A 15,864-nucleotide genomic window follows, 5' to 3' on the forward strand; every position below is an offset into this window, starting at 1 on the left:
CACTTAATTATGTTCATTATGATACACATTAGTAAATAATTACAATTAAATACATACTTACATTGTCTTTGAATACCCTCTTTAGAGTGTGTAAATCATGTTAAATATGTAATATAAATAGCCTTGAAAGAATTTCTGAGAGCAAACAGATTCTTAGCAATATGGTGAAGTCATACACATTCAAATATTACCTTTTCTATGTAAAATTGAACAGGTTTTTTAGTGAGGAAAGGATTTTCAGAGGAGAATAAGGGAGATCCAGATACCCAGTTAAAGATCGGTTGTAGCTGTCAGTAATTGCCTCAGTGATACTTTGAACATTCAGCTCCTCGAGGGTTTGATTTCAGAGTATGTGTTAAATAACAGAGTAAGATGGGCTTTTGACCTTTACTTGCATTAGTTCATGTTAGAATGTTCTTAGTTTGTTACAAGTAGTCTGGTCTTCCCTCAGCATTTTATCAAATACTTCATGCAGTTACAAATTCTGGGCTTTAAAAAAAGGGCTTTAAACTAGGAAAGAAGGGGGATGGGGCTGAAATTAGGCTTGTTGGAGCTGTGCCAGGGGGAACAATGGCAAAGCTGGGGAAGAAGGCCATGGCCCAACTGAAGTGCATCTACACTAATGCACGCAGCATGGGTAACAAACAAGAGGAGCTGGAAGCCATCGTGCAGCGGGAAGGCTATGACTTGGTTGCCATCACGGAAGCGTGGTGGGACCACTCTCATGACTGGAGTGCTGCAATGTCTGGCTATAGGCTCTTCAGAAGGGACAGGCAGCACAGAAGGGGTGGTGGTGTGGGTCTCCATATTAGAGAGTGTTTTGATGTTGTTGAACTTGAGGCTGGGAATGATAAGGTTGAGTTCCTATGGGTTAGGATCAGAGGGAAGGCCAACAAGGCAAGCATCCTGGTGGGGGTCTGTTATAGACCACCAAACCAGGATGAGGAGACTGATGAGGAGTTCTACAGGCAGCTGGCAGAAGCCGCGAAATCGTCAGCGCTTGTTCTCGCGGGGGACTTCAACTTCCCAGACATATCCTGGAAGCGTAACACAGCCCAGAGAAAGCAGTCTAGGAGGTTTCTGGAGAGTGTGGAAGATAGCTTCCTGATGCAGCTGGTGAGAGAGCCTACCAGGGGAGGTGCCCCGCTAGACCTTCTGTTCACAAACAGTGACGGACTGGTGGGAGATGTGGTGGTCGAGAGCTGTCTTGGGCAGAGTGACCACGAAATGGTTCAGTTCTCTATTCTTGGCGAAGTCAGGAGGGGGACCAGTAAAACCTTGGAAGTCTTGGACTTCCGGAGGGCTGACTTTGAGCTGTTCAGGACACTGGTTGGCAAAGTCCCTTGGGAGGAGGTTCTGAAGGGCAAAGGAGCCCAGGAAGGCTGGGCACTCCTCAAGAAGGAAATCTTAATGGCTCAGGAGCGGTCTGTCCCCACGTGCCCAAAGACGAGCCGACGCGGAACTAGACCGGCCTGGCTGAGCAGAGAGTTGTGGCTCGAACTTAGGAGAAAAAGGAGGGTTTATAATCTTTGGAAAAGAGGGTGGGCTACTCAAGAGGACTATAAGGATGTTGCGAGGCTGTGCAGGGACAAAATTAGAAAGGCCAAAGCTCATCTGGAGCTCAATCTGGCTACTGCCGTTACAAACATTTACGTTACAAACAAAAAACGTTTTTACAAATACATCAATGCAAAAAGGAGGACTAAGGAGAATCTCCATCCTTTACTGGATGCGGGGGGAGACTTAGTTACAGAAGATGAGGAAAAGGCTGAGGTGCTCAATGCTTTCTTTGCCTCTGTCTTTAGCAGCAAGACCACTTGTTCTCTGGATACCTGGTACCCTGAGCTGGTGGAAGGGGATGGGGAGCAGGATGCGGCCCTCGCTATCCATGAGGAAATGGTTGGCGACCTGCTACAGCACTTAGATGTATGCAAGTCGATGGGGCCGGATAGGATCCATCTGAGGGTACTGAGCGAACTGGCGGAGGAGCTGGCCAAGCCGCTTTCCATCATTTATTGGCAGTCCTGGCTATCAGGGGAGGTCCCAGTCGACTGGCGGCTAGCAAACGTGACGCCCATCTACAAGAAGGGCCGGAGGGTAGACCCGTGGAACTATAGGCCTGTTAGCTTGACCTCAGTGCCAGGGAAGCTCATGGAGCAGATTATCTTGAGTGTCCTCACGCGGCACTTGCAGGGCAACCAGGCGATCAGGCCCAGTCAGCATGGGTTTATGAAAGGTAGGTCCTGCTTGACGAACCTGATCTCCTTCTGTGACCAAGTGACGCGCTTGGTGGATGAGGGGAAGGCTGTGGATGTGATCTACCTTGACTTCAGTAAGGCTTTTGACACCGTTTCCCACAACATTCTCCTCAAGAAACTGGCTGATCGTGGCTTGGACTGGTGTATGCTTCATTGGGTTAAAAACTGGCTGGATGGCTGGGCCCAAAGAGTCATGGTGAATGGAGTTAAATCCAGTTGGAGGCCGGTTATTAGTGGAGTCCCCCAGGGCTCAATGCTGGGGCCGGTCCTCTTTAATATCTTTATCGATGATCTGGATGAGGGGATCGGTTGCACCCTCAGTAAGTTTGCAGATGACACCAAGTTAGGTGCGTGTGTCGATCTGCTCGAGGGAAGGAAGGCTCTGCAGGAGGATCTGGATAGGCTGGACCGATGGGCTGAGGTCAACTGTATGAAGTTCAACAAGGCCAAGTGCTGGGTCCTGCATCTGGGGCGCAACAACCCCAAGCAGCGCTACAGGCTGGGAGATGAGTGGTTGGAGAGCTGCCTGGCAGAGGAGGACCTGGGAATACTGGTTGATAGGCAGCTGAATATGAGCCAGCAGTGTGCTCAGGTGGGCAAGAAGGCCAACAGCATCCTGGCTTGCATAAGAAGCAGTGTGGCCAGCAGGTCTAGGGAGGTGATTGTCCCCCTGTACTCGGCTCTGGTGAGGCCGCACCTCGAGTACTGTGTTCAGTTTTGGGCCCCTCGCTACAAGAAGGACATGGATGTGCTCGAGCGAGTCCAGAGAAGGGCAACGAAGCTGGTGAGGGGTCTGGAGAACAAGTCTTACGAGGAGCGGCTGAGGGAGCAGGGGTTGTTTAGCCTGGAGAAGAGGAGGCTCAGGGGAAACCTCATCGCTCTCTATAGGTACTTTAAAGGAGGCTGTAGTGAGGTGGGGGTTGGTCTATTCTCCCAAGTGCCTGGTGACAGGACGAGGGGGAATGGGCTAAAGTTGTGCCAGGGGAGGTTTAGGTTGGACGTTAGGAAGAACTTCTTTACTGAAAGCGTTGTTAGGCATTGGAATGGACTGCCCAGGGAGGTGGTTGAGTCGACATCCCTGGAGGTCTTTAAAAGACGTTTAGATGTAGCCCTTAGTGATATGGTTTAGTGTAGGACTTGTTAGTGTTAGGACAGAGGTTGGACTAGATGATCTTGGAGGTCTCTTCCAACCTAGACGATTCTGTGATTCTGTGATTCTGTGAAATAAAATGATGTCAAAATGGTAGAGAGATGTAAAATAATTGTTTTTCCAAAAGCACTAAACCAAAAGGTGAAATTATAGTTTTGCTGTTGCATGTAGTTACTTCAGAGGATGATAAAATGAGAAGATAATTGGGTTTAAAATGCTGGAGCACAATTCAGGATTTATTTTCTGAATTTGGTTGTTTATAAATAATTCATTATCAATAAGTGACTAAAAGTAGTACTGCAGAGATTTTGTTTGATAAAATTATGGATATGAGTAATATCAATTGGAAAGACTGCTTCTGAAATTGAGATAGAAGTTTTATATGGTACTATAAACATAAATAATTAAAACTGTAAATATTGTCAGTAATCAGACCTTGTCCAAGGCTTAGCTTTTTCTTCAAGTAGAACTCAGAAGTTCAATATGTAATTCTAAGCCAGTTGTTTGACTGATCAATTTGGTATTATATAACTGGAAACATGCAAATCATTTTAATTTCTTTAAGAAATGTTGTGAGCAATTTGTTTAGTAAGAGAAGACCTACAGAAAGCATATTCCACTATTATTACCCAGAATCCAATAAAAGATTTTTTTCAAATTATTACCATATGTGAGTAGGAGTTGCTTTGTACTATAAAGTTATTTTAGATACCAGAATAATTTGTTTCATACTTCGAGTTCCTTACTATTAAAGTGTCCCCTTGGATTTGCTATTACTTTGACTATTGTGTGATATATATTTAAAAAAATAAAAGCGGGGGGGGGGGTTACAATAAAAGAAATTTAACAAGTAATTGAAATTCCAGATTGTGTGTAGAATGTGCCAAATGAAGTAATGGCATTTGCAGGGATATTGCATGACTGCAGTAGCTGTGGGGAAACTACTATAAAAATGTTAAATACGCTCCCCCTCCCCCTTCCTGTCTTTAACCACTGTTAGAAAAGCTTGAGAAATAAGGCAGTCTTGACTGGCTGACAAATGCTTCAACAGAGAAATTAATGTGTTATAAATCATATGTTACAACTTGATAGCCATATTTCTCTTATTGTTTCTGTTAATGTACAGATTCACGGACAGCATTAACAAGGGATGATCACTAAAAAAAAAAACCACCACAAAACAAAACCTTTTTTAAAAAAACATTTGTATAAGTTTCATATTGAAAAGTCTTTTTTAGGACCCAGCAAAACACTACCTGAAGCAAAGGAAAAGTGTCATTTCTTATGCTGCTTTCTTAAACCAATGCTTTTGTCTCTGAAATAGTGAAAAATTAAAGAATGTCATGGCTGAAAGGAAAGTTGGTCAAAATGAGTTTATTTTATGGTGGAGTTTTTGAATGTTCATTCTGTAATATAAGATTTTTGCTGACATAAACTTCAAGCCATTAAAAAACCCTTAATTTTTACAGGGAAATCACCTCACTGATTTGATTTGATTTCATTTTATAGACTAATTTATCTGCAGATGACTGTCAATTTTAAAGATACATAGGAAGGGCTGTATTTACAAACGATTTTTGAATCTATTATACTTTAGTAGTATATCATCAAAGATTTATTGCTAACAGTGTAGCTAGATTTTTTCATGTCCTTTGATTCACATTCAGGCATCTTCATGGAGCTTTCCTTTTTAGCTTAATGGATGCATAGCCTCAGGAAAGAAATTTTAAAATTGTGTTGTGTTCAGGTGTCATTTTTTTTTTTTTTACTTATGGAACAAGCTCATATGGAACTGTTCTGGTAGTTATTATAATAATTTAGACATTATTTATTGTAACTAAATAGCAAATAGCGAGACTGTATTTGGAAGCATGTAAGATTCAACTTCCCTTTATCTGCCTCAACAATATCCCTTACTAAGGACTTTTCTGCACCCATGGCGAATATGGCACAGTTCTTTGCAAACGCTTGGCAGTCATTAAGCGAAGTCTTATGCATTAAGTGTTACTTGCATACCTTATAAAGACTGAGTTATGGCCCAAGTGTTGGCAATAGTCTCTGTCCTTGCATGGTTGAAGGCAATGTTGAAGGCATTGGTGTCCATCCGTGCCGGTCAATCTTTAAGCACTGCCTCCTAAAAGCACAAGATCAGGCAATTCCAAAATATCAGAAGTCAGGCAGGTGGGGCAGAAGGCCAGCCTGGCTGACCAGGAATCTTCTACTGGAGCTTAGGCGAAAAAAGAAAGTGTATGGCTGCTGGAAGGAGGGTCAGGCGATGAGGAAGGAATACAGGGATGCTGTTCGTGTTTGTAGGGAGAAAATTTGTGTGGCCAAAGCCCAACTAGAGTTGAAGTTGGTCATGTCTGTGGGAGACAATAAAAAAGTTTTTTTAGATATGTGAACAGAAAAAGGAGAACCAAAGAAAACATAGGTCCACTACTAGATGGGGAGGGTCTCCTCACAGACAATGACATAGGCAAAGCAGAGACGTTTAATGCCTTCTTCGCCTCTGTCTTCAACACTGATGATGGGCTTTGCGACCCAGGGTACCCTGAGCTGGAGGACCATGATGGTGGGAATGACAAACTCCCAACCGACCCTGAACGTGTGCGGGATTTACTGCTCCACCTGGATCCATACAAGTCCATGAGTCCGGATGGGATTCATCCCAGGGTGCTTAAAGAGCTGGCTGACGTCATCATGGGACCTCTCTCAATTATTTTTCAACGATCTTGGGAATCTGGAGAGGTCCCAGTGGACTGGAAGCTGGCAAATGTTGTGCCAATTTTCAAGAAGGGTAAGAAAGAAGACCCTAGCAATTACAGGCCTGTCAGTCTCACGTCAGCGCCTGGTAAAATTATGGAGAGGATGATCCTCGAAGTTACTGAAGCGCACCTGGGGGACAATGCAGTCATTGGTCCCAGCCAGCATGGGTTCATGAGGGGTAGGTCCTGCCTAACAAATTTGATTTCCTTTTATGATAGGATCACCCATCTAGTCGATCAAGGTCGACCAGCTGATGTGATCTTTTTGGACTTCAGCAAAGCTTTTGACACGGTTTCCCATAGGATCCTACTGGACAAAATGTCCAGCATACAGCTAAACAAAAATATTATGCGATGGGTGAGCAATTGGCTGACGGGCAGGGCTCAAAGGGTTGTGGTAAATGGGGCCACATCTGGCTGGCGGATGGTCACTACTGGGGTCCCTCAAGGCTCCATTTTAGGGCCAGTCCTCTTCAATGTTTTTATAAATGATTTGGATGTAGGACTAGAAGGTGTTTTGAGCAAATTTGCCGACGACATCAAACTTGGAGGAGTTGTGGACTCGGATGAGGGTGGAAGGGCCTTGCAGAGAGATCTGGACAGATTGGAGAGCTGGGCGAACACCAACCACATGAAGTTTAACAAAAGCAAGTGCCGGGTCCTGCACCTGGGACGGGGCAACCCTGTCTGTACGTACAGACTGGGCGACGAGACGCTGGAGAGCAGCCCCACAGAGAGAGATCTGGGGGTTGTGGTTGACAGCAAGTTGAATATGAGCCAGCAGTGTGCCCTGGCAGCCAGGAGGGCCAACCATATCCTGGGATGCATCAAGCACGGCATTGCTAGTCGGTCAAGGGAAGTGATTGTCCCGCTCTACTCTGCGCTGGTGTGGCCTCACCCGAGTACTGTGTGCAGTTCTGGGCACCACAGTACAAAAAGGACATTAAACTGTTGGAGAGCCTCCAGAGGAGGGCGACGAAGATGGTTGACGAAGGGCCTAGAGGGTAAGACGTATGAGGAGAGGCTGAGGTCACTTGGCTTGTTCAGCCTGGAGAAGAGGAGGCTGAGGGGAGACCTCATCGCAGTCTACAGCTTTCTCGCGAGGGGGAGTGGAGAGGCAGGGGACCTATTCTCCATTATCACCAGTGACAGGACCCGCGGGAATGGTGTTAAGCTGAGGCAGGGGAAGTTTAGGCTGGACAGCAGGAAGAGGTTCTTCACCGAAAGGGTGGTCGCACACTGGAACAGGCTCCCCAGTGAAGTATTCACTGCACCAAGCCTGTCTGAATTTAAGAAGCGATTGGACTGTGCACTTAGTCACATGGTCTAAACTTTTGGGCAGACCTGTGCGGTGCCAGGATTTGGACTTGATGATCCTTATGGGTCCCTTCCAACTTGGGGTATTCTATGATTCTATGATTCTGTGGTTGTTCCCATGCAGGTCTCTGAGTTAGCCCAATGTGTTTGTTACATGTGCTATCCCAGGATTCTGAAAATGTATTCCAGGTATATGTTGTACAGAGCTTTTTGCACATAAGAAAACTTGGATGAACAGAGCCCTACCTGGTCAGTCCTGCATGTATATCCAGCAACAGACCCAGTCCTGAGCAAAGCAACCAACTTTAGAGTGCAACGAAAATTCAAGTGGCCAGGGAGACCAACGCTTGTATTCAGTTCATCTTCATCTCACTCTGAGACAGAGAATTTTCAATTTTTCAGAAATAATTTATGCAAGCCCCAAAGCTTGCATGTCAGAAATAGGCCATTACATTTGCAGGATGGCTGCTAACATAGGTACCGGATAGGTAAATTGAAAGTCAGTTAAGTCTCCTTTGTTTTCTTAAAGTATTTGTTGGAGTTGACTTTGCATCCTCAACCTTATGGTGCTCACAAAGACGAGCTCTTCTTACAGTTTGCTTACTTTTTGTAGTGAATGTTAATATTTAAAAATTAAAAATTGAGGAGGTTGCTGGAAGTACTTCTGTGGCGGTAGGAACAGTACTTCTGAAAGACAAGACTGTTTAAGAGGAACTTATATGATAGAGAAGGGGAATGGTGTGTTTCCAGTCTGTACTATGTTCCAGAAGGCACTTTAGTTTTGTGTGTTCCATCTGCAGAAAAAGACAAAGGTACTTATTGTGAAAACAAACAAACAACCCCCACCTCTCCTCCCCCCCCCCCCCCCCCCCCCCCCCCCAAGATTTCCAGAGATACATACATCTCCTGGTTGAACTATTTCATTCACTGAGTAAAAAATACTGTCTGTGGAAAGAGAAAGCTCCAGCTCACCTGTGGCAATTGCTTGTCTGTACAGTTCTTAGCCCAATGGGGTCATCATTTCTGTATGAGATTCAAACTGTACAGAGTTCAGAAGATTTCAGCTACAACAGACTTTTTTTCCAGAATGTTTGATTAGAATACAGAAACCAACACTTGTATACTGGTCTTAGCATTTTGTGTTTTAAAAAAAGTTTCTGAATGTACAATTAAACCATCACTTGACAAAACTTACCAGTGACATCTGTTGACTTCATAATTACTTCACCCTGGAAAATTTTGGAATGAACTTTCCAATCTGTGTGTACTAGAGCTCCATGGTACAGGACATTGTAGGAAACCAGACTGAACACTTTTTTTAATATCCACCTGTTTTTTCAACAAAGATTGAACTAATTGGGCTGCTTCAATGGCATCAATGTATAAAGGTTAAAATATTTTTTATTTCTTTACAAATAATAGCTGAACATTTATATAAGAAACATTTTATATGCATCTAATTAGGGGGATAATGCATTATACCTTCTTATGAAAATTAAGTTCTATAGATCTAGGAATTAAACATACAATTCAATCTATATTTAATTTATACAAGGACAATTGTATTTGACACAGAGGCTGTCTGCTCTAAGACATTCTAAGTATGAAATAAGAGCAAATTATTGGCATGAATATGATTTTTTGTGATTATGAAAATAAATATAAACTTATTTAATTAAGAGTGCTTTAAAAATAAAATGAGAGTTAGGTTTCTCTTAATTTTTGCTGTTACCATCCATGCTCGTCTTTACTGTTTAGTTCTTCTTCTATTTTTGAATAGCCTTCAAGTTAAGCAAAATGTGGCAGTAGTCTCAGCAGTCCCATAATTTGTTATATACCTTCCTAGGTATTTTATATGCGTGGTACATGATCAGATAAACAAAATATGAGTGGGATTTTGGAGGTTTAAGTTTATCAAAGTACTGCTCCCTGCAGAGAAAATAGACTGGAGCATAGCTAGTAAAACACTTGTTTGTATTGATCCAGAGTAATGTAAGGGAATCTTCTGGATCCATGTGGACTCCTTTCAGACAGGCACCTCAGGGAAGAGCCAGCTAGGGCTTGAAGCCAGCACAGTTGTTGTAGCAGCAGACAAAAAATGGGTACGGGCTACTGATGCCATCAAAGCCTCTTCACTGAGAACCTTTTCCATTGATTATGAACCTTTTCTATTGATTAGTGATGTGTTCTAATGCATCCTTTCCCTTCCCTTGCTTGGTTTTCCATTTAGCTAGTTCCTCTTCCTGCATACCAACCTGAATATCCATACTTAAAAAAAAAAAAAAGGTAACAATTGGTGGAAAAAAATGGCTACATCAACAGTACTGTCTACTTAGCTTGTTTGTTCTGGTCCTTTCCTTTGCTTGTCTTATTTAAACAGATTCTGAAATATTTGGATGATATTTAAGTAATCTTCTAGCACAGAGTGGTCCTTAGGTGCGATTGGAATAAACAGGAGTAATATGAATAAATGCATCTGAATTGAAGAATATTGTAGTTTTCTCTTGGTCAAATAATCTCTTAAAAACAGGAAGTTCTATTATATTTGTAGGTGGACCAGTAGAAACATAAAATAAATGTTATAATCACTCCTATGACTATTTACAATTTCTAAAACTTTTTTTTTTTTTTTTAATATGCAGGAATCTGAAAGGTGTTATAGTTACTCTGAGTGAAAATGGACATCTGCAGTGTTCCTACCTTGGAACTGATCCTTCATTCTTCCAGGCTCCTAGAGTTGATTCTAAGGAAGTAAACTATGAAGAATTCAATGCTGAAATGAAAGAGCTTCAGAAAATCATCAGGGAAGCTATGAAGACACAAGGTATATTACTCCCATTTATATAAATGTACTGATGTTTAACCAACTGGGTTTCATTTGTTTGTATATACAGTTTATATTTCTTTTTTCATAATGCTTGTCGGAACTTTCAATATATTTACGCTCGATTGCAGATAATTCTCATTAATGCAAAGACTTTGACGATAAAAATGACATTGCATATACTACCCAAAAGCAAGAAAATTTCAGTAATTTCACAGCAACAGCCTGCTATACCTCTCAGGCTTCAGAGAGAGCAGAAATATTGCCAAATTCTCTGCTTTCTTATCACAAATTTTCTTAAACACCATGTAGTTAATAAAGAATGACTCGTATTAAAAATTCTGTTGCCTCTTTCAAAACCGATTGTATTTGAAAGACATACTAAGAGATATAAAAAGCTAAATAAATTAACATGGTAAACTGGAATTTACCCACAGTGCACACATTGGGCACTGGAACAGGCTTCATGCTCTGGAACAGGCTTCCCAGGGAATTGGTGACAGCACGAAGCCTGTCAGAGTTCAAAAAGTGTTTGGACAACGCTCTCAGACACATGGTTTGTTTTTTAGGTAGTCTTGTGTGGAGCCAGGAGTTGGACTTAATGATCCTTGTGGGTCCTTTCCAACTCAGGATATTCTGTGATTCTTTGATTCTTAAAATTTGCATTGAGTTAAGTATCAGCACATGATTTCTACAAAGATCATGCAAAATTTGTGTTTTCAAAACTGAGTTTTTAAACAGTGGATCTGACTCTCACAGGGAATTGGAAGCATATGATTCTACAGAAAACTGTGGAAAAAATGTATTAGACAAATAGAAAGAACCAATTAAAATCTCTTCCTGCTGATAGTTAGCATGTTCTTAAAATGCATTAAAGAAATATTTGTGGTTTTCTTTGCTGAAAATTCCTAGAAAATGAGAAGAGATTTGTAAACTGCACTCATAAGCTTGATTCTACAATGCAAAGTTTCTTGTTTTTTTTTTTTAATTAAATGTAACTTTGTCAATTATTGTTATAATAGACTAATTTAGGTTGTTTGTTTAATTTAACAAACCCAGTAATTGGTTATTTAAACATATATGCATGTGTGTAAAATTTTGTTGCTTTTACCACAGCCCTTCTTATAAGTATTTGAATGCTTTGTCTGGCTATCATAACCAAAGGAAAGAATAGCACGATGGAAGGAATAAATCCCTTCATGAAGTGAATAAACTTTTGTTTATTTCTCTTAACATATTGTATGGAAGATATTTAGAGTAAGAAGACATAACTGTCCTTTGTAACTTTTCTAGTAAAAATGTGATAGTATAAGATTGATGTATTTTCTGTGAGTATTGATGACCTTTTTACTTTATTCTCTTGTTTTTAATGTTTTTTTGTTTGTTCGTTTGTTTGTTTTCTTCCTCAAGATCTTTCTAATCTGATTTAAGGTATTGCAGTGGTGGTTTCAGATGTGTTTTTTATGAATGTTCTCTTCATTGTGGAGATATGCTCTAATGAAATTTTTGTACTGGTTTAACTGGATGTAAAGCTTGTTGGAAAACTTTTCACTTAGTTATGAAGAATGCCTTTCAGTTTAGGATGTTTTGGCTTTGTTTCATTTTGGCTTTTCTAGATCTTTTAGCTAAGTCTTAAAATAACTGTTAATCACGGCTGGTTGAATACAAAATACCTTTGAGTGCTGGTCACCATTCAGTTACTCTAAACATGATCTTTAAAATGAACCATTGATTTTTCTGTCTTGTGATTTCACATGTATGCAGTAAGAGCTGGTGTTGTTTTGAAAACATATACCCTTACATGGAAATAATTTTTCTTTGTTTCATTTTGACTTCCAAAAATGGAAGGCATTTAGAATTAGGTCATCATATAAAAAACTTAGAGCAGTTATTTCCATAAATAAGTCATGTATTTCTGTTCAGTGCTGACCGTTAAACTGTTGAACTTTGGTTGTTTTATACATTTTGGAGAAGAAGGTTTTATATTACAAACTGAAGAAATATTTTTAAATACATAGCTGCTAAGCTAACTTAACTCTAATGTTACTTGCATCAGTCTGGATGACATAAGCAATTAACCATAGGTGTTTGACTCAATTTAATATCAAGAAAAAAATGGAAGCTTACGTGTGGTGAGGCACACGCACAGTTTGCCAGAGAAGCTGTGGGTGCCCCATACCTGGAAGTGTTCAAGGCCAGGCTGGATGGGGCCTTGGGCAACCTGGTCTAGTAGAAAGTGCCCCTGCCCATGGCAGAGGGGTTGGAATTAGATGGTCTTTAAGGTCCCTTCCAACCCAAACCATTCTAGGATCTATGTAAACATTGGTCTGTGTCTATTTCTAACAGAAATATGATAGCACAACAGAAGTTGCATCATACGTTGCTTGAAAAAACATCCTGAAGGAGAATTGGTTAAATAGGGTTAGAAAAGGAAGATATTTTCTTATCCATACATGTGCAAAAGATTGTGTTGAGTCTTGTGCAATTGTCAGAACCAATTGTGTGCAAATTGGTCATGGCATTATGAAACAGGCTTAGGCTTCTTTAGTAGGTGATCTTGGAGGAACATGCTTGGTTTTGCTTTTCATTTTTCCTTAAAGTAAAAATTTTCTTTGAGCACAAGAAAATGAAATCTTAATTTCTCTGGTTATCTTAACAGTTTTTTTCCAATGACTCTCTTATTAGAAAGAGACATAATGTGCTTCTTACTACTTGTGGGTTGTTTTCAGGCTGTATACAATACAATTCTTGCAGCTTTCTGGATGTGCTCATGTGCTCATTTTTCCAATGAAAATGTTATTTTCATCTTTCATTAAGTTTTTTACTGTTTGTTACTTTAGGAACTATGAATTTCCTGTTTTTTGTTTTGTTTTGTTTTGTTTTTTCCCTGACACATTTAGTTTTGAGAGATAGAAGTGCATTGCAGAAAGACACAAATACCACAGAGCTAGACTTCTTTCCTCTCCTTTCTCTGCCTTCAAAATGATTATATAATTTGTTATGGTATTTAAATGCCTTGCTTTTAATCCTTGTGATATTTTTTGCATATGTGAATCTGTATAAGTTTTTATATCATGCATATAAGTGAGTTCATGCCATTCTTTACCTTGTGTGTTAACATTCCTGGAAATAATCAGGTAACATATTGTAACCAAGCCCTATATAACATAAAACACTTTTAAACCTTTAAAAATCTGTTTTAGTTATGCTACAGATGTTATGTTCTACGTTAGGCAGAACATTTCTGTCAAGCTTATTATCAAATTTAGATGGAAGTGCACCAAATGAGACCTGTGCTGTGTATTTTGTGACAGTTGTTTACTATAGGTGTACTATTATATGCACGTGTGGAAATAAGTTTAAACAAAACAAAAACTTTCTCATATTTTTCCTGGGACTGGATCATGAATAGTATATGTAAAATCCTGTTATAGAATGCATCTAAATTTTTTTTTTTTTTTCATGCACAAATCAGGTTTAGGCTGTCTATAGAAATCCTACAAAACTCAGAACTTTCTTTGTTCAAAGAGTATATGCATTGTTTTTTTCATTACAGTAATAGGTGTAATTATGTAAAAGTCTGGAAATTGATGCTGTTGGAATTGTATTTAGGAATGTAGATGCACAATTGTTAAAGGAGAGCTGAATGATTTTTCTTGTTTTCTTTCAGATATTTTACCCCAATCTGAAAAACGGAGAGATCTAATTGTCACTGCAGAAGTTTCACCAGACTTGGATGCAGAATCTGTATGTACATGTATAAAAAGAAATAGCAAACCTTTTTGAAAGTCATAGTAGCCCCTTTTTGCAAGCAGTGCCAAATCTTAGGTGCAGTGTTCAGATCTGCCTTGGGTGGACCAAGCCATGTTCAGCTGGGTGCCAGGTTTTATGCAAAGCAACTGACAGTCCAAATTCATTGTCTTTTAGATGTGTGCTGTCCCCATGTATGTCATTTACAACTGTGTACTGTGACCACTTCTTGGTCCTGCTCTTACTTTAGTGCTTTTTGCCTCCATGGCTTTTCATATGGTCCTGGGACTTGAGGGACTTTCAGACAAATACGTGAACAGACTGTCTCATATCTACTGCTACCTGATACGCTGCTCTCTATCATGCAATTGTGCTGTTATTAGCCACTAACTTGCTATTATCGTTATAGCACATGTTTAGAGACCACTTTCTAATGCTTTAGAGTTTTGACAGGCTTTCCTCTGTCTTTAACTGTTCAGATCACTGGGAGAGGGAATTAGAAATAAATTGAAAATTAGTCAATAAGTATACCTATTATTTATGTAGCAATTTAGTTATATAAAATACTGCACAATACTGACTTATTAAAGTTCACTGCTGCCTGTTGGGTGAGTGGATGTAAGTTGTACACTTGTGCTTTTTAGATTTGAAAACAGCAAAGAAATATGAGGTATTTTTGTAGGAGAAATGTACATATCATAGCTCTAATGATTATAAAATTAATAACTTGCAATGCATAAGTAAGCACATGCTATTTTTCTTCTGTTTTGTATGAATAATATTTAAGGCTGCTTGCAGTCATATTTACTGTTCGAGGTAACATTGTCTTGTGCACTTTCTGGCCTATTTCTCAGTTTGTAATATAACATAAGCCTTATCCTCATAACGATAGTTGAAACATCTGAAATAGTCATTTCTATTTGTTTATATTTGTGGGACTGAGTTTCTGCATAGCACCACCTGTCCATCAATTAAAACACGTTTTTGTTAATCATTTTAACTTGAGTAAATAAAACTGCTTAGTATCTTTTTTTCTGAGGACCTTTTCAATTCTTGGCTAAGCAAAAGTAAGTGAAGAAACTTTCTTAGGATCTGGGATAACTTTGTAATAATGAGAATTGTTAAAGCAGTTAATAATTTGGGGGGAAACAGAAGTGTCATCCTGTGGATCTTTTAAAGATAGAATGTACTAATCACTCAATGATGCATTGTAATGAGTAATCTTCGGCAAGGTATCATTCAATATTATCTGGCATAGCGGCCTAGATAGAGTTTTTGCTCTTATTTGCATATGTAACTTATGAAAAACAGTTCAAATTAAAATTTAGGTGATCTTACATTGTCACTTAAAGGTTTTTCATGTGAGGCTTTCAGAAACGTGGTCATTGCAACATAACATCTGTAATTAGTCATATCTAGCCACTGATTTCTACAAAACTAATTTTTCATGACTAACGTTTTAAAAATACACAAAACTGCTTTTAAATACATTTATACATCTATTTGATAACTTTAGAGTCTATTTTTATTACTGCTGCTGCTGATACTAGTTGATGAAGAGACCTTTTTATAATATGGCCTAGCACTTGCCTACAGAAAAGACTAGTTGATGGTAAAAAAAAGGACAGTGACATGATCTTGGCTAACTGTAACAATCTGCTCACATTACTTAAAATTGCTAGACGTGTAGAATGCTCTAATCTTGTATTCATTTGCTCAATCTTCCACTTGTAGATGGTCTTCTTTGGATATAAGTAACTCAATATACCAAATGAATCATGGCCTTGAATCTTTATTGCC

General features: G+C 39.6%; 1 protein-coding gene across 19 annotated transcripts in view; it reads left to right on the forward strand.

Annotated features, from left to right (window-relative positions):
* The window catches only part of BBS9 (Bardet-Biedl syndrome 9), a 289,323-nt gene that overhangs the window by 56,567 nt on the left and 216,892 nt on the right, over nt 1-15,864 (forward strand). For all 19 annotated transcript variants that reach the window (XR_013947654.1, XR_013947655.1, XM_080582937.1 and 16 more), the window contains exons 10-11: nt 10,133-10,314; nt 13,985-14,061. Coding sequence is in view for 17 of the 19 variants with exons in the window: in XM_080582937.1 (XP_080439063.1) it covers nt 10,133-10,314; nt 13,985-14,061 (259 nt within the window). In the remaining 2 variants the exon portion in view is untranslated. The remainder of the gene's footprint in view (nt 1-10,132; nt 10,315-13,984; nt 14,062-15,864) is intronic.

Source organism: Anser brachyrhynchus (assembly GCF_964034855.1).
Source record: "Anser brachyrhynchus genome assembly, chromosome: 2".
In the NCBI taxonomy this organism is placed as follows: domain Eukaryota; kingdom Metazoa; phylum Chordata; class Aves; order Anseriformes; family Anatidae; genus Anser; species Anser brachyrhynchus.